The sequence below is a fragment of the Rhipicephalus microplus genome, chromosome 5 (assembly GCF_043290135.1).
Source record: "Rhipicephalus microplus isolate Deutch F79 chromosome 5, USDA_Rmic, whole genome shotgun sequence".
In the NCBI taxonomy this organism is placed as follows: Eukaryota; Metazoa; Arthropoda; class Arachnida; order Ixodida; family Ixodidae; genus Rhipicephalus; species Rhipicephalus microplus.
This window is the reverse complement of record NC_134704.1, coordinates 42,469,336-42,496,992: the sequence shown is the minus strand read 5'-3', so window position 1 is coordinate 42,496,992 and position 27,657 is coordinate 42,469,336. Positions and strand designations below refer to the sequence as shown.

General features: G+C 44.7%; 1 protein-coding gene across 2 annotated transcripts; it reads right to left on the bottom strand.

Annotated features, from left to right (window-relative positions):
- Positions 1-5: 5 nt before the first annotated feature.
- LOC119174655 (medium-chain acyl-CoA ligase ACSF2, mitochondrial) lies at positions 6-27,387 on the bottom strand. 2 transcript variants are annotated; one of them, XM_075895318.1, is made up of 17 exons: positions 27,121-27,387; positions 17,230-17,398; positions 16,367-16,495; positions 14,917-14,970; positions 14,247-14,365; positions 13,538-13,585; positions 13,266-13,383; positions 13,078-13,173; positions 10,600-10,742; positions 10,028-10,119; positions 8,643-8,719; positions 7,414-7,521; positions 6,323-6,468; positions 5,128-5,269; positions 3,594-3,704; positions 1,354-1,492; positions 6-184 (listed from the first exon to the last, which is right to left on the bottom strand). In XM_075895318.1, exons 1-16 carry the CDS (start codon positions 27,240-27,242, stop codon positions 1,373-1,375), a joined length of 1,794 nt encoding a protein of 597 aa, XP_075751433.1. In that variant the 5' UTR covers positions 27,243-27,387; the 3' UTR covers positions 6-184; positions 1,354-1,372. The 2 variants fall into 2 exon arrangements, with proteins under 2 accessions (XP_075751433.1, XP_037281545.2); XM_037425648.2 differs by lacking the exon at positions 6-184 and having other exon boundaries at positions 1,219-1,492.
- Positions 27,388-27,657: the final 270 nt, after the last annotated feature.

The following is a 27,657-nucleotide window of genomic DNA, read 5'->3' as shown; positions in this document are numbered from 1 at the left end:
CAAAATGTGAGGGCGAAGCTTGGTTTATTTTTCTCGCGTCAACATGTGACGTCATACTGGCGATATGGATTGACGAAATTTGTCACGTTATCGTGACATATGACCACGTGATCGCACGATTCGTCGCTTGATAAAAGGTGGGCCCATCTCTGAGTCAGTGTGAGGCCACTTGCGGGGCAAAAAGCTTAAAGAAAAGGGGGGGGGGGGTTGAGGGGGGGAATCAATACAACGGGTTGGTAAGAACACTATAGCAAACACTCTGAAAGGGGAAGGAAATTAAAAAAAAAGGTTCAGTAATTAGGCACGGAAACTCAAAATGGTTTTCGCTTTCATGTCTCACAAGAAAAACAATGGTCCCAGCCACGGCAATCTTTTCTGGTTTTGAGTGTGTTTGAAAATCTTAAAATTCCTTGTCAACAAAATATTGAGTTTCAAATGCAAAATATAACAATGTGTGTGCATGTGTGGAGATATTTGCTTGTACCTTCTATTTTATCAATGTGTCATTGTGTGCATGTTCGCTTATATATAAAACCATTTTGTTCATCTGACGCCTGTAATAAAGTTTCGCTCATCGCCTGTCAGCTGAGCCAAGTCGCTAAATGTGTGATTGAGGAAGTGTCCCCGGCACCAAAACAACGAAATGATTAGAGGCCACACAATATAGTAGGGCACACAGAAGGAATATTAACTTCACAACTTTCGCTGTAAACTACTTGACAGACTGCGTATGACGCCTTAAAATACTGAGCAACGTAAAATTTTACTTAAACTCTATTGTATCATTTTTGTATGCCAAAGTAAAGTTCTTTTCACAGATAAACTATTTGCATATAAAACATCTCTATGCTATTAAATTATATCTCAAATAACATATTCTACTTAAATTATATTTCAAAATACATTTCACTATTTTCCTTCTACAAATGTAGACAGAAGATCAATATTTTTTTTTCTTCAGCGGAGCTGAGCTTCGGAAATACTGTGTTGTATCATATCAACTACCTTATCATGCACACAAATCTTAGTGCTTATCACACTCATCCATATGTGGTCACTTTGACCGGGAAGCAGACCCAAGATCTTGTGCATTGTAGGTGCAACGCCATAGTCGCTAATAACCCTCAATGGTTCTTGGTTTGTTTCATTGAGCTGGACAAAGAATGTTCATATTGCGTGCACACAGACACATAGAAAACCAAAGGAGATTGGCTGTAATGCGAGCATTTACATTTTTATCTTTATTGCAGTCATGCATTATAAAACCAAGATCACTCTGAAAATCACCATGTCAAAATATAAACATGCCGAATCCTAATAAAAGATCTGTACAATAGGAAAAAGAAAATTTACAAGGATGAGCCGAAGTGAATCATAACTTGAGCATCTGGCAGCTTTTTTCTCGTATGGCGAACTTTTGGACTTTCCCAGACAGCGTCTTCGGAAATGTATCGACGAAAAAGATGTACTTTGGAATCTTGAAGTGACTCAGCTGAAAAGAAATCAAAACAACCCCAGGTGAGACTTGCCTTCTGTTATGTTTTTTTTTGTTTAAATGCGGTTCACACGCAAACAAGCTGAAAAAAATTTCGACCAGCTCCGCTTCGTGGACATCAATGAAACAGGTGGCGGGTCCTCCGCCAGGCTGACGCATTTTTATGTTTTGAACGTCTTCCAAACGTGCTGTATCACTGCTCTTTAATAAACACGCTTTGAAAAGTTTTGAGGTATTAGCATAGATTTATTGAATCTTGACCGTACCACTCTTATCAGCGCCTCTCTTATACGCAGGTTTTCAAAGATGCCTCCGTTTAAGATGCCCCAAAATGTTGTATCACTACTCTATTTTAAACATACTGTGTGAATGTGTGAGGTGGTAGTATAGATACCGTCTTTTATAACCGCAACTGTCACGTGACAGTGGTGTCACTATGGTAACGCAAACGCCCTTTTTCCAGACTTCCTGTTGCCCGGTCCAACCTTTTTGTAAATGTTGTGGGTAATGAATTTGCCCAAATTTTGTGGCACATGCTCGTTTATGATGATAATAGTTTTCCGACAGGCCGCACAAATTTCTGCGGCACACACCCGTTTTTTGGGCTAACTGTTGCCATCATTTTTAGTGGACTAGTAGCGGTGAGGTGCACATTTCAGCACATTCTGTGGCAGTGCGACGACTTGCGCGGGGGCTCAGGGTCTCCGTCTACGGAGGAAGACTGGCTCCTGCCCATCACCAGCTTCGCAAAGGACTAGCAGCTGTCCAGAGAGCCCGTGAAGTCGCCGAGAGGCTGCACCTCCCGGTACCATCGTGGGTAGGGCCCGTAGATGGTACCCCCGGTCGAGGGCGCTCTTGTCTTCTCAGGACCAAATAAAGTTCTCTGACCGACCGACCGACCGACCGAGTGGTGGGCTTCACCCAATGTCCGAACTAAAAGCGAAGATTTATTATTTATCAAGGCGAAAACATTCGGTGTCTACTGGAAGGTCCCGCCTCAGAAGCGTTATCACGAGTGATGACAAAAAGAGTCTTGTGATGACGTCATCATGACGTCACACCATGTTACGCCACATCTGCACCTTACCTGGCTGGCTCTGCACTGCCTCCGTGACCGGTCCACCTATGGCCAAGCGACGACGTCATGTGATGATGTCATCACGACATCACATCACATGACTCCGCATGATAGGCTATTAAATGACGTCATCGCTCGGTCACAGGGGGACCGGTCACGGAGGCAGTGCAAAGCCAGGTAAGGTGCAGAAAGCTCTCAACGCCACCGATCCTGGACGCCACGCGAAAACCACATTGTGTGCAGAAAACTTCCCGAAGCGAAGGTTGGGTGGGAGGCGTGAAGGGAGAGGGGTGAGGAATAATAAATGGACTGAGAAGAAAAAAGAGTGGCAGTCTTAGACGAAGGCAAAGGGAACCTCGTGAGTCTTTTATTGGTGTATATCTCAAATTTCGTTCTCAGCGACGCCGCGACACCAAAATGATACGTACGCATCATATTACCGTGGCCTTCTTATTCAAGTACGCTGTTCCCACCACCTCCTCCCTTCATTTGAAAATGAGTGTGCATAGTGTTCTCCCCCCCCCCCTTTTTTTTGAAACCTTCTGCTTCACGTATTGCTGTATTGTGTCCGAAATAGACCCACCTTTGATCAACCATGTCAATTGACGTCACATCACGTACTGACGTAATAGTGGGACCATGACTTTTTGATGACATCAAAAATTTCAGCCATGGGACTGAGACAGGTGCGTGACCCAAGCACGTTCCGGAAGACAAAATAAAGTTATCTTTCTTCCTTCCTTCCGTCGAAGTTTTCGGGATCTGACGAAATGACGACATCATCATGCGACGTCATCATTCTCTCGGAGAAGGTCACGTTGTTTTGTATACAGGGCCGCAAAAAATCTCGCAAGGTCTCGAAAAAGTCTCGCGAAAGCCACAAAGCCTAATTCTTTCTCCTAAATAAAGAAACAGCGAATACGAATTGGTAGCGCCTTAATTACATGAATCGAAACCACAGCCCAAACCTCCTGTATGTAAAAAAGAAGAGAGGACTGAACAAAACTGACTCATGCTTACCTTTCCTTTACAAAAATTTTTGATGTCTTCTTCGGTCGCGCTGCACCCTGGCTTCAATATGATCCAAGCACAAGCTTCCTCGCCCATTCTTTGATCAGGAACTCCAACGACCTGTGAGTAGTGTTGACGAGACCATTGCTTCCTCGAAGCATTTTCGCTTCACGCAAGATTTTATTGAAGTGTTTACGCTCCTCTAACGAAATATGCCAGATCAGCAAGAAAAACATAATCATGTCTCAAAATTGGCCTTTTTTAAGATCCACGAGCAAAACGTACTTTTGCTGTTACCCGGGTAGTGAGTATTCATTTCGTGTTGCTGGTTTGTCTATGTTCCATAGCCACGACGAAGATTGTATTTTAAAACCAACAATGCATTAAGTATACTTACTCAAGCGTACATTGCTTATGATGCTGACAGCGCGATCATATCAATATTCAATGAACTGAAACATACTTTGAGGGGTTACGGCTGGGTCACCACACAATTAAGGGTTTTCAAGTAAATCTACAAGTAGAGGGTGTATTATGTCTGCACAGGTATCAAAAGGGAGCCGTAAATGAATATTTCAGTGCAAAACAGGTCCCAGAAATCACCAGCTTTAAATACCACCCACCGTCAGCGACCACCATTCTGCAATGGCGCTTGTGACGTCACGTGCGGCGAAAAGCGACGCCGCCGCCTTCTACCCCAATTTCAGTCGCTACAAATCATTCGATATCAGTGCCAAGCAGAAGAACGCTAATACATTTCGATTTCACGTGCAGCTGACCACGGAACAATGTCGTTCACCAGAATACAGACGTTCGCAGAGCCAGCGGATTGTTACCTCACGGCTCGTGAGCGAGCGAATGTTGCCCGATTCCCAAGTCAGTAGCGTGCTTGTAAAATTTTTGAATTATAAATTAGGTGATCGACCAATTACGCTAATATTTTGTCTGCTTTTTTGCGAGTGATCAAGGATTAACCTTCGCAACACAGATTATGATCAAAATTCGGGTGTCAGAGCCTCTTTAACACCGAAAATCGGCTGCAAGGAACCTGGCGAAGAAAAAAAAAACTTTATACGCATAATGAGAGGCATTTGACAACTCCATAGCGGAGGTCCATTGTAACAGATTAAAAATCAGCTTTCATAGCTGCTCTGATAACTTAGCAAGCACTGAAACCGGGCTTGCTGGTAGTGACCCACAGCTTCCAAAAGCGCAAGAAAAAAAAATGATAGCATGAAGATCACAGTACAAGTGCTTTGTCGTGACTTTCTTTCGTGGTAGTGCGCGTTGTTCTTTTCAGAAGCTAGGTTTTGAGAAGCTCCGTTTAGTACAAGATTTGCAATTTTAATTATCACTAAGACAACAGCTCAAAATTCGCTCGTGTATGCATTCAGAATACTGACGACACACCACACATTAAAAGAATACTTAGCTTACTTTCTGCTATACGTTACTTAGAATACCCATCAAGCAATCCGCTTCAAATACACATCTACGTCAGTAGGTCACATTTTATTAAAAAAAAAATGCTCATGAAGCGTACCTGAACTTCTTCAATGGCTGGATGCGTATAGAGGAAGTCTTCAATCTCCTGGGGGTATATGTTCTCGCCTCCACGGATTATCATGTCCTTTATGCGACCCATTATGGATATTCTGCCATCTTCAGCCATCACAGCCTCGTCCCTGGATAAGGATGGATAATTATACTTCGTAAATATTGCCAACAGCTTTGCATGACGTCAGAACGATAAGTAATGGCTACACTATACTGTAGCCAAGTTATTGTGACGTTTAGCATGAAAACACAATTTGCAGTTATGACAACAAGCGTTTGCTTCTGTATACAACTAGGATGTCTGAAATATTCTCGGGGTTGGAAAAATAAGCCTGACGAGCACTCAGTTACGGAAAGGATCACTACCGCCCTACTAGTTTATGTCCAGCGAATCTGCCAATATGACGGGCTCTTATGCTAGCGCGGTCACAGTGATCAATAGCCGCACTGACAACGTCTGTACTATAGGAGTATATTCACAAGCAGATAAAACGGGTATTTTCGTTGAATATTGCTTAACGCACGCATGGTATATTAAACGCATCGTCGCACAATTCCATAAGCGCTGTAACTCCAATGGCCGGGATTAGAACACACGTCCTAGAGCTCAGAAGTGCGCAACACTGACCAACGGGTATGTTGACTTTTGCAATTGCTTACTAACATCCCCAGTTGAAGTTTGACAGGCGGAACACAACAATCTTGCGGCTTTGCTAAAGAGTACCAAAAGATATCGCTAAATATATTTTTTTAAGATCTTATTCAAACGCTCAGGCTAACCTACGCCAAATCATTCTTTTGTGTGAAGAAGCAGCGATGTCCGATGTGCAGGTTATTGCAGACTATGGCAATGCAGTACATTAAAATGTGTTATTCCATTACGCTTTGCAATTGAGACCTGACAAAACACTTTTTATGTAACTGAAGGTATTGCGTTGTGTGTATTGTAAGTATCAGATTATGGCAAACAATGTGCATTCCACTTGGTAAACAAAGAGCTCGATGCTTTTGAAATCGCTGTGTACAGAATAAAGGTTCCAGGACAAGCTCCAAGTATACGCTCCAAATACGCTCGAGGATAGACGATCCGCTTCTGTACTGTGTTTGATTTCCACTCATCGATTGAATAATGATGCACCAAATGGCCCAATGGTACTTGCTTCAGCTAGGTTGTTGCTCACCCAGTGTGGTACCAGCCGTTGCAGATAGCTTTGCGGGTATTCTCCTCGTCGTCGAAGTAGCCCATGAAGACCAAGTAGCCTCGGGTGCACAGCTCACCTCTCTGGCCCGTAGGCACTATCTTGTTTTCCTTGTCGACTATTTTCACCTTCAGGTAGGACGAAGCAAAGAGACACATCATTCGCATCGACTGCAAATGATGATTCGCAATCTAATACATTCTAGACTATCAGTGCAAGACAAATATAGCGCCCATATCCTGATATACTGACAGAAGGAACACGAGACACAGACGCTACTCCTCGTGTTAACTGTGCTGGTACATGCCCGTGTTCCTTGCGCTTGTATTTGTCTTGCAAAGGTAGGCACGAATATTTTTGCCCGACTTGAGCTGGGCTCACTTTAATATATATTGTTTAGTTGAAGAAAGAGCAAAACGAGTTATTTGCAACTTCAAAGTTTCCCCAGCAAGCAATTTAGAACAGATCAGAATTCAACTGTTGACCTCAGCGAAGAAGTCAGTTTCTCCAGCACAATCGAGTACCCTATAGCTCACGTAAAAAAAGTTGTTGATTTGAAAATTTGTGTTGCCAGTAATGTAGATCAGCCCGCAAAGGTTGCCTGTAGCTAGAAGCTTATTTCTAAAACATAGCGTTGTCATCGACTTTATTATGCTCGCGAGCTGCAACGCATAGTGAATCCTTTAGGTTTTGGTTTGAATTACTCGCGTTCAAAATTAGCTTGGCATGCGCATTGAAATAGCCCTTTGGAGGAGCGGCTATTAGAGGTCAAATAAGCGCGGTACAGCTTCGACAGGATTCGCTTGAGCGTGTTTTGTAAAGACATTCATCCGAAATGCAAGTAAGCAACAATTGTGCAGCTTGACTAAAATAAGCTTGAGTCCTGAGAGCGACACAATATCGCAAGGAAGATAGCGGTGCGAGATATATCACCAGCGTGCTCAAGATGCTCGTGTTTGTTATCGCGACGTATGAGTAGCCGCTAGACAAACTAGATCATCTTACTATACGATAACACACGTGACAATGCACTTCCACTGAAGAGAAACTTGTTGGTCACAAGATGGGCTAACCTCAGTGTGTTGCACAGGTTTGCCTACGGAACGAATCCATTTGTCCAGTGGATCATCTGGTGTCGTTGCCGTTATCACAGGACTCGTCTCGGTCGCGCCGTACAGAATCTGAAGAAAGAAATCAAACGACAAAATGGGATCGCATCAAGCTATTTCAACACCCGAACGTTCAGTATATGCGCTACCAAAGGAGTAGTGATTACGCCTTTTGAAATGTCGATGAAATGAAAATGCATACACTTTTTGTGAAACAAGCGTTTCATGCCATCCCGTCTAGTGTAAAGTATCAGGTAATGCACAGTTTCTATGGAAACAATATTTCCAAGCAGCTTTATCAAAATGAGAACAGGTTGTGAAGAGATTTATTTTTTGGGCTATAACAAGGTTATCAGAACTGCTTACGATAAAAAATGGTTGTGCAGAGCAACAGTACAGAAACGAAATGCCACATCTGCAACTCGATGAAGGCATGCGCAGATTCCGCTCATAAGACTAGGATGATTTTAAAGGACATCGAAGCCTGAAAAAAATTATGGACCATCTCTCCCGATGGGAACCATGATGTGATGCGAAGCTGCAGCAGTGCGCATACCGTTGACACAGCTGAAACAGGTGTCGACGCGGGTGCTGAAAAAAAAAACGGTTTGAAGCGAAACTCTGTGTAGCATGTACTCAAGTAAACGTTTCTTTGAAACGCAAAGACACAGGAGGCGGGTTGGGTTTCGTGTAAGTTTCATCGCAGATAAACAAACCGAAAGAGTGTTTCCGCTCGACATGCAGACGAGACTTGCTGGTGGTGGAGAGGGTGCAGAGAGAGAGAGAGAAGTATGTTGTGAGCGGGCAGAAAAGTAACACCACCTAGGGGTGTTGGGAGGAGCCGGCAGCTGCTGCGGGTGAGGGAGAGAGTGACGTCAACGCGCAGCTGTGACTTGACCTTGTTGGCATTGTTCCAACTGCGATGGGGGGGAAGGGTGCGGTGTGGTGCGTTGGCATGGAGACACGGACGGACAGCGTTACACAGGCTGGTCAAAAAGCTCATTCGCATCTAAAAAAAAGCGAAGTTTCGTGTGATTTTTGATTGTTGATGTACTCAAAAACACCGGTATAAGTTTAGCGCAGTCCGCAGCATACGCCCTAAAGTGCTGGTACGGCACTACAAATGAAGCAAACATCAAAACTGATGAATATTGATTGCTTGGTAAGCATAAGAATGGTTAGTTTATACTTACGAAGAATCGCTGAGCGTTGAGTTCTGTCATCACCCTCTTGACAACCTCTGGTGGGCATGGTGATCCGGCCATGACAGCTACGACAATGTGAAAATATAGGCTTTGTTACAACTCATCTTGGCCGGCGCAGACTGTTCGAACTCATGCTGAAAACGTCGTTTTCTTTTAAATGTGAAAATAGCGTTAGAAGTCCTGTCATTTTGTGCACTTACGAAGCTTGAATGCACAATATGAAATGTTGGCCGATTGGATATATACAGAAATATTTGTATACAATGCCTTGGCTTTACATGAAAAATATTACTGAATCAATGTTCTCAGCTTGATACTAGCTGTAATACTCAAGGGAAAATAACAATGGAGGCGGAAGTTTTGTACGCCCGTGTGCTAAGATTTGGGTGCATGTTAAAAAATTCCAGGTGATCGAAATTTCCGGAGCCCTTCACTACGGCGTCTCTTATAATCATATGGTGGTTTTGGGACATTAAACCCGCCATATTAAATCAAACAAATTGATTCGGGCTTATTTTCAACATGCCAGCATGGCAAGAAAGTGTCCATTTGCATTGCTGAAGTTGTTGCATACCCTTCTTATTTTCCTTGCTAATGTTCTGATAGCTTAATTGTTTTACTAGGCAATAACGAAATGATTTAAGTAATGTGCAGTGTTGTTTTCAACTTTGGTTCATTTAGATGCCACGAGGAAATCCGTTAGTTGCCGAAAAATTCGCCCTGATCCGGGGATCGAACCCTGGACCAACGCCTTTCCGGCGCGGTCACTCTACCAATTGAGCTAACCAGGAGGCTAGCAATTGGCAGTGCGAAGGTGAAATCATCGATAACGCGAAGCACATGGACACAAGGAATGCAAATCAATTCTGCAAAGGCCCACCGAGATGTCTTTTTCCTTGCTTAAGCCTTCTGTGGCTATGCATAACACAAACATACACTACCGAGCGTTTAGATTGAGATTTCTTTAGATAAGTTTTATCTGATAAGAACAGGGCAGCGCTACGTTGATGAGTAATTAATCTATATATTATCACTTTTTAGCGCGATCGACATAGTGCGTCAGCTCAAGATTTCATTCGTCAAGTCTTGGTTCATTGTAAGCCTAGCTTCACCGTCTGCTATTGGGCTGCATACTTAATTTATGTCAACTACGTGCACACAGTCAAACAATGTCAAAAAGCGTAGACTGCGTGTGAACGAGAAAGGCAGGCAGTATGACTGGCCAATTTGTATCCGCGACTCGACTTATTCAGAAGGAACCACTAACTTTCTGGAAATCTGTATCGGGCTGAATCGCAGCACAAGTACCCGAACGCACAGAACCACGTAAACTGTATATTTCAGCTAATGAAATATTGCAACACCATGCCTACCTCTTTTAATGGACGAGACGTCATACTGGCCACTTTTCAAGTGATGTAAAATGTCTATGAACATGGTAGGCGTTCCGTAGATGTGAGAGCACCTGTGTCAGAAGCAGATCACACAGAGAAGCAAAACGGAGAGGCGAGTGAGTCGGTACTGATCCGTAACAACGGAAATGTAGCCGCGAAAAGACACGGACAAGAAATGGTACACCACAATCACTTATAACTCGCAACTTAAAGCTTTAAATTCTTGAACCGAAATCACGTAACACTTACACTTGGTGCTCAACAAAATCCCACGCATGCGCATCGTGGGCGAAAAAAAAGGCAATAATACAAACCAAGAACACACCTCTTGCACCCCCTTCTGCACCGGTCTACCCCTTTTCCATACAGAGAAGCCGCGCATTGAGCTCGGTGTCATGCTGTGTAGCTTGCTCGCTGTGAACAAGTTGAATTTTGGGCACCAAAGGCGGCCGCACGTCACGCGATTCACCGAGCTACGCGACACTTCTCGCGTATATTTTTTTTGCGGCCGCTTGTATGCGGACACAGATTATTGTAAGACTGAATTGTACTTCTCGTTTTGTATGCAGTTCAGCGATACTTCCGCCTTGAATCCTGGAGCTGGAAAGGCGACGGTGGCCCCGCAGTGCGCCGCTGCAATAGTTCCGCCGACGCATCCGAAACAATGAATGAGTGGCACGTTCAAGCAGATAACCTGATGTTGAAGTGAAATAAATGAGAGTGTTTAATCAAGTGGCATCAGTGGGTTCCGAGCAAAAGCACATGTTTAAGAATAGAGCTGAATGATTGCTGGTACGAGGTCAGGCCACGTAGTTGTGAATACATCATGAATACATATATACATATGTGTTTCTCTAATTAAAATTTCCCGTTTCGTATTTCAACATAAAGAAACTGCGATACCCTTGAGCCTCGCCTTCGAAAGTTGAACGCTTTAGCAATATGCCATCCCTTGCGTACTTAAACCAATTAGGGCATACTTTTTATAGCGTGATGTTACTCAATAAGTTCAAATTGTGGACTACAACAATGTAACAGATAAACATGGAAGTGGCTTGTGTCAGTGTAGGCTTTCGCATATGACTTCATTCTGTGTAATGGGTAGCGTACTTTAAATCACGAGCAATAATGCGCGCAAAATCTCTTTCGAACTCGCTATGAGCGCACTACGTGGTCTTCTGGACATATGCGCTGTAAAGTATTCACATTATGTAATGGTTAGCTAGTTTTAATCCACGAAGTGGTAACAATAATCACGTGCTCTCACGCCCAAAGACAATGTATACGCTTTTAACACGCAATATTACTGTAATATTACATGCTTCATTGGGAAGCCTGTATACAAAATGCGTGTGCTTGTGAAGCATGGACGTTATTTTTACTGCAATTCAGAGCAAAGAAAATAATTTTTTTTTAAGTGCAGTTCCAAGGAGACGCGTGGCTCTGTAGTAGAACATCTGTTTGCTACGCAAACGGCCAAGCTTCGATCCTCTCTCGAACCCGGAAACGTTTATTTTATTTTTATGTTTCTCGATTCTTCGGTAACGCACAAGTTGATTTTTCGCTCACATCCACTGACGCCGATGCTGGGATTTCTGCAAAACGAGTTCATTACCGCCGTCGCATTATTGCATATACATAGCTGTGCCCAAATTTCGCAGTACAAAGTATCGTTGTCGTCAGCAATTTTTGACATCTTTGGGACTCACCCCAATTGCTTGATGAAATTCTTCTGCAACCTCTTTTCTCCCCTTTATCCCTTCCCCAGTGCAGGGTAGCAAACCGGATGTGCGTCTGGTTAACCTCCCTGCCTTTCCTTGCATCTTTATCTCTCTCTCTCTCTCTCGGGTGCGCACGTTTTACTGGACGATGTGAATCGAAAGATGCAGTGTTGTAAATTTAGAGTAGAATGTCAGTAATGCAACAAACATTTAAAAGAGTATTATCACAAATTTGCCAAGCTGAGTTTGCTATGCCGTACAAATTTCCTGCACGTAGAGACTGCTCTGAACAAGCTGAGAAGCTCAGAAAATGCTGATGAAAATTTTTATTTTTTAAAGTCAATTTTTCGCATGGCGCACCTACCAACATCGACACCAGTGTGACGTCAGGGTGCAGTACCGATCCTGGTGACATCACGCAGCAGTATCGTTAGTTGTCATGACGTCAGGTACCTAAACTTAAAAAAAGATTGGTCACGTGTGCATGTGTCACCAACGGAGCCACGTAGCGGAGTGGCCGGGAAAACGGCGCGAGGTCTTGTTGGAGCACGTGACGAGACGCTCCTACTGTGTTGTGACGTCATATTGCAGCAATAACCGAAACTATCTTGTAAAAACATGCCCTAATTAATCTTTTAGGACACACTCACACCTATAAGAACATCTATGGGCTTTTTTTGAGGGCTTCGTCTTCCACTTGACGCAAGAATAAACTTCTGAAAATTTTGTCAGTACCCCCTCGACGCTAGCATAACTCGCAGCACCCCTCATGCATTGAGCCAACGCGAGAAGAATGAGAAAGCCATCCTTTTCTTCTCACTCGATGTATTGAACCATCCAAGCCCCACTCCTGACGTTCTGTACCTAATGTGGTTTTGCAATGCCCTCCGAGATCAGAGGCACTGCAAACTTTCTCCCACTCCCCTCGTTTTGCGATGCAACCGTGATCTGCACACGTTGGACTGAGCAGCTATGGTATGAAATTACGTCACCATGTGACGTCACAATGGCGACAGAGTGACGACACAAATTCTCGTAACTTCTGACGTCGCGATAACGTCACGCGATTGCGTGCATGACGTAACCATGTCATTGTAACCTGTCAGTATGTAAAAATGACGTCACGTGACGCGATGACGCCACCCGATGACGTCATCACGTGATTATTGCGGGCATCACCAGTATTCCCACTACCGACGCGAGACGCAGACGGTCATTTTTAGTGTTTGATAAGACATATTTAAGGCTTTAACCCTAAAAACGCCGATTCTGTCCAACCGCTGAAACGCCAACGACACGAGTGCTCACCTGCTTGTCGAGCTCCAATATCTTGCCCACCAAGTAGCCGTTGTTGACAATATTGAAGTGAGACAACTGCGCTGCCTTAGGCTTACCCGTCGTGCCCTGCGTGGCGAACAGCCTTGAGTTTAGTTGCTCTCGGTCAACGCCACTTCTGCACTGTTGCGAGAAGAAGAGGAGTGAGAAATTCTTCTTACAGATGTGAACTGAAGATTAATGGGATCGTCGAACTGTAGTCTAGATGCGACTGCGTGCATGTCCTTCAGTTGCTGGTTTGTAACTGACTCCGTGAGATCGGCGTACGCCACCGCACCCCTGCAGATAAAATATGAACTCTCGCGGACATTTGCCGAGCAAGAAGAGACGACGGTTATCTTTAATGTGGGTACAGGCGAACGTTTCGTGCCGTATGCCTATCGTACCTAATCTAAATAGCGCCGGTGCAGGGAAAAAATTTAAAATATCTTACGGTTTTGTTTCGTCGCTAATAGAGATGACGTGTTTAAGCTTGGGCAACCTGTAATAAAGAAAAGCAGTGAGCTTTGATATCAGACATTGGGTTCAAATTTCATTTAAACGCAGTGATGATCCCATGGTGATAAGTGGACAAATATAGAGGCTCATGCTCTGACTTGATGCCAGATAATTAGGGCTAAAGCATAAGTGATGAGATTCTCTTACGATAGGCAGCCTTAGCTTAACGTACGAGGCATAAGCATCATATGTGTAGGTACAAAACTTTGTTCGTGACCGATATTTAAGCCCAATGCTATGATACTGTGAAATGTTTCAGCCTGATCCCTTATCATAGCTCATGAATCACTCAAAAGTGTCCTGCAGAAACTTGTGTTAGACTCGCAAAGAAGTAAATACAAGATGGAATGTACAAAAAAGAAATTTCGGTTATCTAAACTTTAGAGATTCAAGTGCCATAAACCAAGGTATGATTATTAGGTCCGCCGTTGTGAGGAGGCTCCCGAACAATTATGACCACACTTTATTCTTCCACGAGGATTCGTATCTTTGTACAGGAATGTTTATTTTCACTTTCGCCCCCACTAGTAAGCGGCCGCTGAATCCTAAAATCCTCGAGCTAAGCAACGAAATGATATGGCCAATAAATTGCCTCGGCAGATGAGGCGCTATTGCCTAGAGTATAGAAACGCTCACAAACTTACTTTGCGCTTTTCAGATTTCCAGGCATCGAAGATTCCAGCTCTGGGGTTATTTGTAGCAGCATCTTGTAGTAATCTTGCCTTGCGAATTGTGCGGAAAAAATGACGGCCTCGCAACCTGTCTGAAATGGTTCACACATCAGTTGCACTGCGAGTCTATAAAGCGCATATCGCCAATACTTGCACAATCGTTAAATCACGAATATACCTAGGAAAGCCGCGAGTAACTGGTCAGGCTCATTTAACAATGTTTTGCTGGAAAGAGGCAGTAACTGACGCGTCATGGGCTCACTTGTTCGTAACGTTTGTCCCTTTTTATGAGTGCCGATCCACTGGGAGCACATTTGAATATTGCGTGCCAGCGAATCTGAACTGCTAGCTTGCATGTAAAAAAAAATTAGAACACACACCAGCTTAGGGCATTCAAAACGTAGCAAACTGGTGCTTCGCGGTTTGCTAAGCCACGGGTCTTCAATGCAAGCAACTACTATACTCGTAAGAACAACAGCTCTATCCATCATAGAGGTTCGTTTTATTGACACTTGTTTAATAACTATCAGTAGTTTGGTATAAACTGACAATTTGGTTCGAGAGCAGTCCTATGTTTGAAGCACTTTTATTGACTTATGTTGTGACCCTTACTAACAAAAATGCTTCCGATAGCTCCACTTACCTTATGCAGGGCGTATTCAAGTTCAGGAACTTGGTAGGCCGTGTTGATGTTCACCTTTGTAGGCGCACATGGAAATAAATAAGAAGCAGAGTTAATTGCACCACCTATTAGAAAATGGGCATGTTTCAGTCATATTGGGCAATGATTAATGTCTATAGTACCGTGGCGAGGTAACATGATGCCCGTTCGTTCAAGAATGCGCGCGCTGATAGCCGTCGGTGCCCTTGTGTAGCGACGGCTACTCCTCTTCGAAGGTGTATTTACCCAGAGTATAATCACGAGACATAATTAAGAAACGAGCTGATGGGTGAACATTTAAATGACAAGTTTCAGTGTTGTGATATAAAACTCTATGCAATAAAACCTTCGCGCGATAAATAGGTACGCGATTCTGGAAAATTGCTTCGTTTAATGCTTAATACACTTTCAAGTTTTTATTTTGCTTCAAATTACATCACGAATTAATAGCGCAAAGTTTTTATATATGTTTTGCAAGCCATAAAATTGCGTAGCTATGGCCTAACCATCCCAAGACATTAGCAGTGTGATTGTATAGCATAGTTTTTTTTAGCTCTGGTCTGTTTCACTAGGCTGTAGTTTATTCAAAGTATCCGGTTTTGATGTTTGCGGAAAACATTCAAGAGGAATGATACTTTAGAGGCCCGTGGCGATTTGAAATGTTTATTACAAAAAAAATTATTAGGAATTGACTAAAAGAACACGAAGTGCTAAATACGGAGGGATGGCTAGTCTAACGCAGCGTCAACGTCAGCCAGCAGCGGCTGGTGTTGGCCACGCGATGCTATCACGTTACGCTATACGTTAAGCAGGCACGAAAACTGAGCCACACGCACCGCATAACTGACGCATGCGTGATTGCGCATGCCCGGTGTCTCTCGCGAATAAAATTTCACTGGTTGTCGTGGTTTTCGTTACATTGTATTTGTTTTTTTTTGTTTCAGCATTGTACATATAAATACTGGACGGTAATTAAATCTTTTTTCTCCTTAATCTTTCGCTGTAAACCGGATAAAAATTGGATGGTGCGTGACAAAAATAACACCCAATGAAATAGGTCAGTTCTAAAATAAACACTGTGTATTTAGTGACATATATACTTAAGGTGTAACCTTAAGAGACAAGAAGAGAGCAGAGTGGATTGGGGAACAAACGGTGGTTAAGGATATCATAGTTGAAATCAAAAAGAGGAAACGGACATGGGCCGGGCATGTGGCGCGTATAGACAGGATAACCGCAGGTCAATAAGGTTTACTAACTGGATTCCCAGCGAAGGCAAGTGACTTAGAGGGAGACAGAAGGTTAGGTGGGCAGATGAGATTAAGAAGTTTGCGGGTATAAATTGGCAGCAGCAAGCCCAGAGCCGAGTTGACTGGTGGAACATGGGAGAGGCAGTGGACGTAGTCAGGCTGATGAAGATGATGGTACTTACGAGTACCAAACCGGCCTTAGCAGTGGCGAATTGCACGACTGCCCACTCGTACATGTTGGGCGCAATTATGGCAATCTTTGAGCCGACGCGAAGCTTGAGGGATACGAGGGCGGCGGCGAGTTGGTCAATCTGCGAAGAGTGAAGAAACATACGTTAGTCCGCCACATCGAATACTTTTGGACTATCTGATGCTAACGGATAGTAACGTGGTACAGTCGCGCCCAACATAAGATGAAACATGCTGCCCTTGACCAAAGCGGTGCCAAAGCTGCGTAGTGGCGTCGACATAGAAAATAATCAGTGACGTAAGCACTGTTTCGGCTACCGCTATTTAAAGAACCTATGCAACATTTCGCACTTTTATAATGGGGACCCTTCAAACATGACCACTGCGTCGGAACTTGTATTTAGCGCCACCACACGTGTGCTGAGCGAGCTGCGACTTGATGATGAGATTTGATGCGAAGAAACCTACACACAGGGTAAACGCCTGTACCGTATTTTCTGCTTTGTGTGCAGTTTCCTTTGTGGTGCGTCTTACGACGATTATTATTATTATTATTGTAACTTAATTTGCATTCACCTATACACAAGGACGCAGAGGAAAAAGGGAGATAGCAAGCTTGCAGCTGCCACCTGAAGGGGCACAACGCCTGCCTACAGATGTACTCTTTCGGGAGGAGTGAACAGATAGACCGGAACAATGTGTTTAAGGCAAATAAGTCAACCCGCACTCATGACATCCAATGCATGAAAAGTGAGGCAGACGGCTGCCACAGAGGAGAACATCGCTAGGAAAGACAAATAGATTGAGCGGGCATGCATCCGCTGCAGCTCATTCTGAGTCGAATGCCTCAGCTTACGTCTTTCTTGTACTCTGAGTAGGTCTTTCTGAGGGACTGGTGACATGACACGATGGCGACGCTGTCTCCGTGCTGATCGGCCGCCCTGTCCACTAAATCGCCGATCGTGAGAGGAAGCAAGGGCTGCTTGCCCGGGGTGTGGTGGTAGCTGAGGCCGGCGAGTGATCTCCTGCAAGCGGCAGAAGCGAATGTCAACTCTTTTTTTTATGGGGTACAGTAGCGTACAGTGTTTTGTCAAGCTTCATTTGAGGATCCATCCCGCATTTCCATAGGCAGTGCTTGGGCGATGGGCGACACGAAAGCGCTGTTGGTGTTGTTCTAGGGGGCTGCACGCCTAAACAAAACTCAACGAATTACTGTTTCAGGTATAGTGTGAGCATGACTGCATTTGTTATCTGCATGTATATGTGGTCATTGTATATGCCATAGTCCACATCTGATCCGGAAGTAGCAAGCCAGGTGATAAACCTGACTTACATGCCCACGTCACGGACAAAAAAAAAAATCACCCGCCCATCCGTCCTTCCATTCGTCCACCATTCAATTATTATTATAAATATATAAATTAATTCGAACAATTAACGTACTTTAGTTTATTTATCAGATTTAAGTTTCTTTGTGTGACCTGTGCAGTTTTTTTTATTTACAACCATTTTGCAATGCGGCCTTTGTTGGCATGCGTCCCTCTTTACCGTATTGCCACGTTCCTTCCTCAAGTTTTGTTATCGCCCCATCACGCTGCACGTTTCCTCAGTGCAAACCACTGCCCCGCCGTAATGGTGTAGTGGCTAAGGTACTAGGCTGCTGACCCGCTGGCCGCGGGATTGAATCCCGGCGGCGGCGGCTGCATTTCCGACGGAGGCGGAAATGTTGTAGGCCCGTGTGCTCAGATTTGGGTGCACGTTAAAGAACACCAAGTGATCGAGATTTCCAGAGCCCTCCACTACGGCGTCTCTCATAATCATATGGTAGTTTGGGCACGTCCAACTCCACATATCGTCATGTCATCGACGTGAATTGCGCAATAACATAACAGTGGTGTTAATTTTCTGTATAGTAATGCACCTGTGATGATGAATGCCGCAACAAATTTCTGAATAAAACATTATCAGCAGAGTACTTTACAAGTTCAATATTTAATTTAGGGTGCATTTACCAGAAAGAATCACTTTCGGGCTTAGTTTAGCTGGTTTGCTTTCTTCAGCTTCCTTGTAAATCACCGTGTACTTGCAAGAACAGGAACGTGGCCAAAAATGTTCTTCGGTGATGGTGGTGGTGGTGGTGGTGGTGGTGGGGGGGGGGGGGGTCAGTCATACTTTGTTTTCGTGCGTGTGTTTGTATATATATATATATATATATATATATATATATATATATATATATATATATATATATATATATATATATATATATATATATATATATATATATACACGCAAGCAAAATTTAACAAATCGTGGAGGGAGATTTGAACCCCCTACAGGCAGGAACCGTAGCTAGAGAAGGCATTTTCCGGGGAACCCATAACTAGACTGGAGCGTGCATACCCGAGCTTATCGACGTAACTCCCTAGGAATCAACTCTCGCTATCGGGTGTTGGAAGTAGCAATCTTAACACGTCACACTGATCATTAATTGCAGAGCAAACAGTTGCCTATTGCTACGCAATCTGGGCAATAAAACCGGAGAAGCGGCACTTTACATATAACGGACAGCAAATGGTGGAGTGTAGTCGGAGGACGCCTTCTCTGACACGCGATTGCAGTTAAGTGGGAAAATAACACCGAGAAGAATCCATCCGCATGGCCCAACAATTTAAGAGGACAGGATCCGATTAATACAGTAAGACGATTGTCTTCTTTGTCCACATCCCTTCGTGCAGTCGAAGCATGAATGCAATGAAACTTGCATATTTTTTTTTATCTTTATTCGCCAGTATCATTGTCGCACAAAACAAATACGCAATATCTACATCGAAAGCTTCCAGGGTGCACTGCTGATACACATGAACGGGTATTAACATTTTACGCATTGTACCAGTGGTATATTGTTGTGGATAAAATGGGTACTAACACAATAGTAAGCCTAATAAAGATATTTTCGTAATTTCAGATTAAGGGGCGGTGACTGATCATATACCCTGACACATTTTCAGGGCGTCGTGACGTGGACGAAGGGAAGAGACGCGAAGCTAAGCTGAAACTATTTATTCTGCCGAACTTGTGGCCAAGAAATGAATGGTCAGAATACAGCCATACGCGGGCACTGATAGCGGCTAACAGAGTGTCAGTCGTCGATCAACCGACAATTGGTGAAGCGCGGTGGTATTTATGCACGTGTCGTCGAATATTATAGCATTACTGCTAGCGGCCACCTAGGTTCCAGAATAATCTGTAATGTTCGCGAAGTGCGCATGAACTCAACGAAACGATCTAGTATCACCCCGAAGCTTCTCGAACTCTGCAGGCGTGGTTTGTGCTGATTGATATGTGGGGTTGGACGGCCCAAAACCACCATATGATTATGAGAGACGCCGTAGTGGAGGGCTCCGGAAATCTCGACCACTTTGGGTTCTTTAACGTGCACCCAAATCTGAGCACACGGGCCTACAACATTTTCGCCTCCGTCAGAAATGCAGCCGCCGCCACCGGGATTTGAACCCGCGGCCAGCGGGTCAGCAGCCTAGTACCTTAGCCACTACACCACCACGGCGGGGCAGTCGTTTGTGCTGAGGAAACGTGCAGCGTGATGGGGCGATAACAAAACTTGAGGAAGAAACGTTGCAATACGGTAAAGAGGGACGCATGCCAACAAAGGCTGCATTGCAAAATGGTTGTAAATAAAAAAACTGCACAGGCCACATAAAGAAACTTAAATCTGATAAATGAACTAAAGTGCTATAATTGTTCGAATTAATTTATATAGTTATAATAATAATTGAATGGTGGACGAATGGAAGGACGGATGGGCGGGTGATTTTTTTTTTTTGTCAGTACCCTGGGCATGTAAGTCAGGTTTATCACCTGGCTTGCTACTTCCGGATCAGATGTGGACTATGGCATATATAATGACGACATATACACGCAAATAACAAATGCAGTCATGCTCACACTATACCTGAAACAGTAATTCCTTGAGTTTTGTTGAGGCGTGCATCTCCCTAGAACACCAACAGCGCTTTCATGTCGCCCATCGCCCAAGCACTGCCTATGGAAATGCGTTGCGTTCGACGTCGGAAATTGAGAATCTAAACGTCACCGCAACATCGCGTTTCCTTTCGCATTTCGACCACATCAGGACAATTTAGTTTTTTTTTTACTTTATATGTTCACTCTCTGGCATCCTTAGAACACATCTTAATCTTTACCGGCTGAAAATTATAGATTCCACGAGATGCCTTCAATAGAGCGTTATTACAAATTCATTCGGGAACTGCTAGGGCAGCGTCACCGCTATAGTATTTTCTTTTCCTCTGTTTTCTTGTTCCCCAAGCTCATTCTGTGGTCGTGATGAAAGCGTAATTTGCTTGCACCAGAAAAACCACACTGTTTTCCATGCCTTTGTCTGAGATCACTCGATGGCGAAGGTCGCCATTTTTTTTTCTTTGCAGTAAGTTGCAACCAAAGACAGTGTCTGCGATACGAGCTCTCAAACGTAGTCGCATTGAAACACGGACCTGTGCCATTAAATTTTCTGCGGCTGGTGCGGTAGACCTGTTTTATGTTCGAAGAAGCGGTAGGTGCCGTCGACATGCTAAGGCACTTGTTGCAACGTGTAGGCTCCGCCCAGACCGAACCTCGTTATCACGCTCTATGATCACGTGACAACTCGCACGTGCTGGAGGCTCCCCAACGCGCTGTGTTCAGAAGCAGCTTTACAGCTGCTGTGCCGATTGTCACCTGCTCATAGAGAGTGGTGGCGAGCTTTGGGCTGGGCGGAGCCTACGCATAGCGACGTCGTTACATGCGCCTCAGTATGTCGACGGTGCCTACCACTGTTTACAAGCATGGAATAGGTCCATTAGCTGTACGATACAGCAAAAGCTCTATATTCTTATGTCAAGTGTTGCTTAGCAAACCGGACCCTTGCCTGGTTGACCTTGTCCTTTCTATCTAGCTCTCGATCATCGGCACTACGGCATCTTGCCTTCTCTCGTTTCGTATCCGTGCCACAGCCTGAAGCAAGTCAAGGTTGTCTGAGCTTAGGCAATGCCGCCTCGTGAGATAAGCATTTCTTGCGTTTTTTTTTTTCTATGACACAACAGCTACCGTGGTACTAGCTTTCTTCCGTGACATTTTCCTACGGTCTCTTTCATTGCCGACCCTGAAAGCAGTGTCTCACAAGACCTAAATACGTACTCTTTTCACCGGGAACAAATACTTCTCCACTCCAGTGAATAGTCTTAACACAAGGTCACTTAAAGGCAATTAAATCGAAACACTGACGAGGATTAAAAGCAAATAAATACACGAGGTTTCGGCTCCCGTACGGGAGTCTTGTTCGCAAGTAAAAAAAAAAAAAAAACACTGGATGAGTAGTCCGGCTATGTATTTATGGTCAGTGTGTCGTTTTACTTGTCTTCATGCCTGTTCCTGACCAGACGGGTTTTCGTCCAACTAACGATTTCAACAAAGTCACTTGTTGAGTTCCGCCTGGCCGCGGTACCGCGGCGATGACGAAGTCAGAAAACAATCTCGTCCTTTTTTTTTTCATTTGGGCAGCCTCAAAAAACACTGGGGGCCAAATAAAGCCTTTTCTGCAACCCCTACTAAGCCTCTTAGCCTGCGTATATGATGTGCGTGACGGCGAATCGGGAATCGTGGCGTGGTCTTTCCTTGAGCTGCAGGTGCTAGTGGTCCGTTTGTTGGAGAGCGATTATATGATTTAGTGAGAAGAAAAAGAAGAAGGTGGAGTGTTGATGATGAGGCCTCTACCATGGCCCATACCCACTCAGGGTAATTGACTAAGAATTGATTATATAGCTGCATGTAGGCTGCCAGAATGCGTGGTGTCGACGCGCGTGTGACGAAGAGGGTGAATGTCGCTTGCTGCTCGAGCTCGGAGCCGCACTGGCCAGCGCTGCAAGCACTCTTGCAAATATATTTTGGAAATAGCCTGCAGTGTAAGTGACTGGTTATTCACGTAACAGTATGAATATTTTTGTTATTTCAAGATAACAAAAACGCACTTCAAAACTAAAAGAGTAATAATTGTGTTTTTTAATCATTCATAACAGACATCATAATCTCTATCCTGAATAGACATTACAGTATAAGCAACAAAAACAAATACACTACTGTGAAATATGTCGCTGTTGTAGATCACTCCTTTTTCTGTGTCGTTTATCCATGCCTTGCTAAGTGGTCTGATGCTGAATAATATAAAAAAATAATAAAGTAATATTATCAAGAATAATAATAAACTAATTTACTAGGTTTAATGTCCAATAACCACGATGTGTTTATTAGAGATACTGCAGTGGAGGGTCTGGAAGTGCCGAGCATCTGGTGTTCTTTAAAGGGACCCTAAAGGCAAATATCAGGCTGACGTTTATTGTTGAAATAGTGGTCCAGAAACCTCCTGGTGCAAGTTTTGTGTCTAGGAAGAGCTTATGTTAAAATAAAATTACGTTTTAATGCTCCGCATCACTTTAGCGCACTTCAAGTCAACTTGAGCGTGAAAGCGGGCTTTTAGACGTCACTGCCTCCGTATCCAACGTTGCTCGCCTTTACGCGCCCGCCGACACCAGAAACAGCATAGCTGAATTAGTCATTGCACAACAATGGTCATTGCACAATTTTCCGCAATCTTGGAAGCCATGGCTCTGCTTGCTTGGTTCAACTGAGCCCCGTTATTTAGCACAACCTGTCCAGTTCAACCAGCCATACTATATTTTTAAGTGCTCTAAACAATAATGGTGTATTTGGGTAGTGTTTCTGCTACACATCAATAGTCGTCATCTGACTTGGTCACGTTTACTTTCTTGAAAACCCGGCGCTGGCCACTTTCCTGTCCAGAATGCTATGCCACTTTGATAACGCGAGTGCCCTCCGCGACTGCGATCCACCGGAACCATGGTGATAACGCGAGAAAAGTACTCGAAGTAGATGAAGATAATTGTTGTGTAGCAGAAACACTCTCCAAATACTCGACAATTTTTTTAGAGTGTACTCGCGCCATTCCCTATAGTAACTCAAGGAGGTTCCTTTTTTTTTGTATAAATAAAGCATAAACTGACAAGCCACATAATATTACGTTTTTTCTAGCAGAGAAAGTTATTTTTTTTTATTTCAGACAGTTGATAACTAGTGATTACTTTTAGACGGATATTCTCACCTCATCGGGATAATTTTGCGTAAATCCCACTCACGGCGCACGTCGTGTGATTCATGTGCTCGATTTTTTGGTAAATAAGGCACGGCTGTTAATAATATTTCCGTTTTATATGTTGCCATGTTTTCAGATTTCACTCCGACATAAACTGCCCCGCCACGGTGGTCTAGTGGCTGAGGTACTCGGTTGCTGACCCGCAGGTCCCAGGATCGAATCCCGGCTGCGGCTGCATTTTTGATGGAGGCAAAAATGCTATGGGACCGTGTTGTCGGGTTTTAGGTGCACGCGTTAAAGAACCCCTTAGTAGTCGAAACTTTTGGAGCCCTCCACTACGGCGTCTCTCATAATCATATGGTTGTTTTGGGACGTTAAACCCCACATATCTGACTGTGACATAAATCGTCCTTTGCCTTCAGTGTCCCTTTCACGTGCAATGACATCGCACAGAACGAGGACCTCAAACCTCCGATTTGCTGCCTCCGGGATCGAACTCTAGCAGTCTTCGGGCCAACAACTGAGCTCCGTAACCTCTATATCACTACGGCAGACTTGATGATGATGATGAATGATATGTTGGGTTTAACGTCCCAAAACCACCATACGATTATGAGAGACGCCGTAGTGGAGGGCTCTGGAAATTTCGACCACCTGGGGTTCTTTAACGTGCACCCAAATCTGAGCACACGGGCCTACAACGTTTCCGCCTCCATCGGAAATGCAGCCGCCGCAGCCGGGATTTGAACCCGCGACCAGCGGGTCAGCAGCCGAGTACCTTAGCCACTAGACCACCGCGGCGGGGCACTACGGCAGACTTCTGAGACTGAAGTTAAGTTTGCTGCCAAGTTAAAGACATCGAATGAAATTAATGAAAACGCGAAAATTCTCCTCATTATGAGCTTACATGACCGCGGTAATCAGTTGCAGGCGCTGTAAGCGTAAGATGTACAATTTGCGGTGTTAAGTCATTTATTTTGCAGGAAAAGCCTAACCGCAACACAATCACGTTTCACTGCCTAACCATATATCCTACTTATGTGGCTTGCATTTCATAAATTAGTGTGCAGCAGCTGACTGAAATGCAGCACGTGCTTCCATTGTGATTCCTTATTTGCAAGTCTTAAAGCATAAGGGAAGCAATAATGTCACGCTACAAAGACTAGAAAGGTAGCTAGAAAAGTTTTAAAGGAAGGCAGGCGAGCGTGTAGTTCGTACGCTCTAGCCTGCTGCCCACATACACTTTTTGCAATGCAGTATTGATTTTGGGAAAGGCTCACTGCAAGTATAATGGAAGCGACGCCGATCTAATAGCGGCCTAAACGAAACACCACGGCTCGCCCCGCCGTGGTGGTCTAGTGGCTAAGGTACTCGGCTGCTGACCCGCAGGTCGCGGGATCGAATCCCGGCTGTGGCGGCTGCTGTACTTTCGATGGAGGCGGAAATGTTGTAGGCCCGTGTGCTCAGATTCGGGTACACATTAAAGAGCCCCAGGGGGTCGAAATTTCCGGAGCCCTCCACTACGGCGTCTCTCATAATTATATGGTGGTTTGGGGACGTTAAACCCCACTTATCAATCAATCAATCAATCAATCAATCAAAACTTCACGGCTCGTGCCTGTAGGGTTTCACGAGTGCGCACCCGCAAAGCACATTTTTTGGACCAACAAACAGCAAGCAATTTTATTTTATTTAAAGCACACTGCCAATTCACTAAAAAATAAATAACTAAAATGCGCCAAGTGAGTGTCATGGCCCACCGCGCGTCGATGTGCAGGATATGAGGCCAGTAACGCCGCAAAAATTATGTTTTGCACAAAAAAATGGCAGCATATCCACGGAGTGAATGATGGAGAGTGGGGCGAAGAATTCGTCCGTCCATTCGTTCTTGCTTCCGTCCGTCCATGCGTCCGTCAGTGTGACCGTCCATGCGTGCGTCTGCTCGTGCGTCCGTCCCTGCAGCCGCCCCTGCATCCATTCATGCATCTGTCTATGTGTCCGTTCGTCCATCTATTCAACACTCCAAGTACCACCATCTCGCATCTTTTCAACATATATTCCCCATATAGAAGCACCGCCATCCAGCTGGCATTCCAAGGACTAAACGAGAGGTGGCACACGCACACTTTCATACGGCTTGCGCTTCGGGTCCACTTCCCACCTTTAGCCACCTCGAGTTCATGGTATATACTAGTTCACTGTATTCATGGCACTGCGGCCGAACGCTCGCTAAATCTTTCGAAAACCAAGGAGGTTACGCCCAGCGAGTATGACGTATGATATGTGGGGTTTAACGTCCCAAAACCACTATATGATTATGAGAGACGCCGTAGTGGAGGGCTCCGGAAATTTAGACCACCTGGGGTTCTTTAACGTGTACCCAAATCTGAGCACACGGGCCTACAACATTTCCGCCTCCATCGGAAATGCAGCCGCCGACGCCGGGATTCGAACCCGCGCCCTGCGGGTCAGCAGCCGAGTACCTTAGCCACTAGACCACCGCGGTGGTTAGCGAGTATAACGTAGCAAACTTTTTCAGTCAGATAGTGCTCAATGTACATGCCAATGGCTGCTAATGGGAAATGAGAGGCGGAGAATTCGGCTTTTACTTTTTTACGGCTTGCGCTTCCTATCTACTTCCCATTTTTAACCACCTCGAGTTCATTCATGGTATATACAAGTTCATTGTATTCATAACACTGCGGCTCAACACTCGCTAAACCTTTCTAAAGCTAAGGAGGTTACACCCAGCGAGTATAACGTAGCAACCCTTTCTTGTCAGATAGTGCTCAATGTACATGCCAATGGCTGCTAATAATGATCGCAACCTGCGCGTTAACTAAAAGCCGAATGCTCCAGTCTCTCATTCCCCATTAGCAGCCATTGACCTGTACATTGAGCACTATTTTTTTATTGTTCAACAACGCACAGAAGAAGTCTCTCACCGGCACCACCTTGGAGGTCAAAATGTTATACTTGTTACATACTACGGGGGACGAACGGGTGCCGCTATAAAAAGCTTCGCCCCTAAAACGAACACCTGCAGACTAATTCTTCTGTATTACAAAATGTGCGTTCTGGGCTACGTGCAGGAACAGCTGCGCGAATGTGCTGTTAGAATCGCACTTGTATAGAGCAGCGGAACGCATGGCTGTCGACATTGTTCTTAGACGCGGCCTCACGTTAGCTACAAGTTTACGTGCATACTTAAGAAATAACCACAAGAATCCAGCACGCTGTGTGTCCATGTTTGGTTAACACGGTGTCGCTTTTCTGCACATTTCTTCAGAAAACCGCAGCTGAAGCGGCTGGCAGGGCGCGCTAAACGAGTGTTATTTTATCTGTGCTTCATTGCTTCTGACGTGCAGGACATTTTTCAAAAAATGATGTCGATAATGTTCTGTAGCATCTACATTTGCGGCTTTCCGAGGCGATACAAACCCAGAAATCAACCGTCTCAAGTAAAATGACCGCAAAGTTCAAGCAAGTGCCGCGCATCGCCCCCGCCGTCAATAACCCGTTACCCGATATTCCAGAGAGGCTGCTTCGGCTTTCTCCACTCACCTTTGACAACCGCCGAATACGTTTTTGTAATCCGTGGTTCGCCGATGAATGAGGCGACACATGAACTGCCTCACTTCGAAGGCTGCCCTGAGCATCTTCGCTTGCTTACACGCTTGAGCCATTTCCGGGAGGCGTCCTTTCAACGAAAACCACGCTGCTTCCTCCAAGGCTGTTTTCAGAGCCACCACAACGCACACCCTCGATCGCCCTGCGTCGGCTACCGGCCCGGTCTGTCGATGCTGGGCTAATGCGATCAGCTGAGCAAAGTACGAAAAGAGACAGCCGACGAGGCGCCCTTGTTCCTCTGACTGCGCAGAGAGAGAGTTACGGTTTCCCTCTCTTTCTGTAGAGGAGGAGGTGTTGCGTGCGTACGATAAGCACCCCCCTCTCCTACCCTTCCCCTTTCTTGAATATGGGTTTGTGTCAAGGTCGCATTTTTATCAAGCCTAGCTTTACCCGCAGCTTCGCGTAAGTGGCTTCGCGACTGCCTATGGCTGGCTGTCACAGACTTTCGTGATAAATGACCGAGCATGCCGA

Excerpts from the sequence above, each read along its gene's own strand:
- LOC119174655 (XM_075895318.1), bottom strand. The coding sequence starts at position 27,242 with ATGGCTCAAGCGTGTAAGCAAGCGAAGATGCTCAGGGCAGCCTTCGAA. Across the intron at positions 14,971-16,366 it reads CTAAGGCCGGTTTGGTACTC|GTGAACATCAACACGGCCTA; the intron begins GTAAGTACCATC and ends GCGCCTACAAAG. Across the intron at positions 3,705-5,127 it reads CAGCCATTGAAGAAGTTCAG|GTCGTTGGAGTTCCTGATCA; the intron begins GTACGCTTCATG and ends CACTACTCACAG.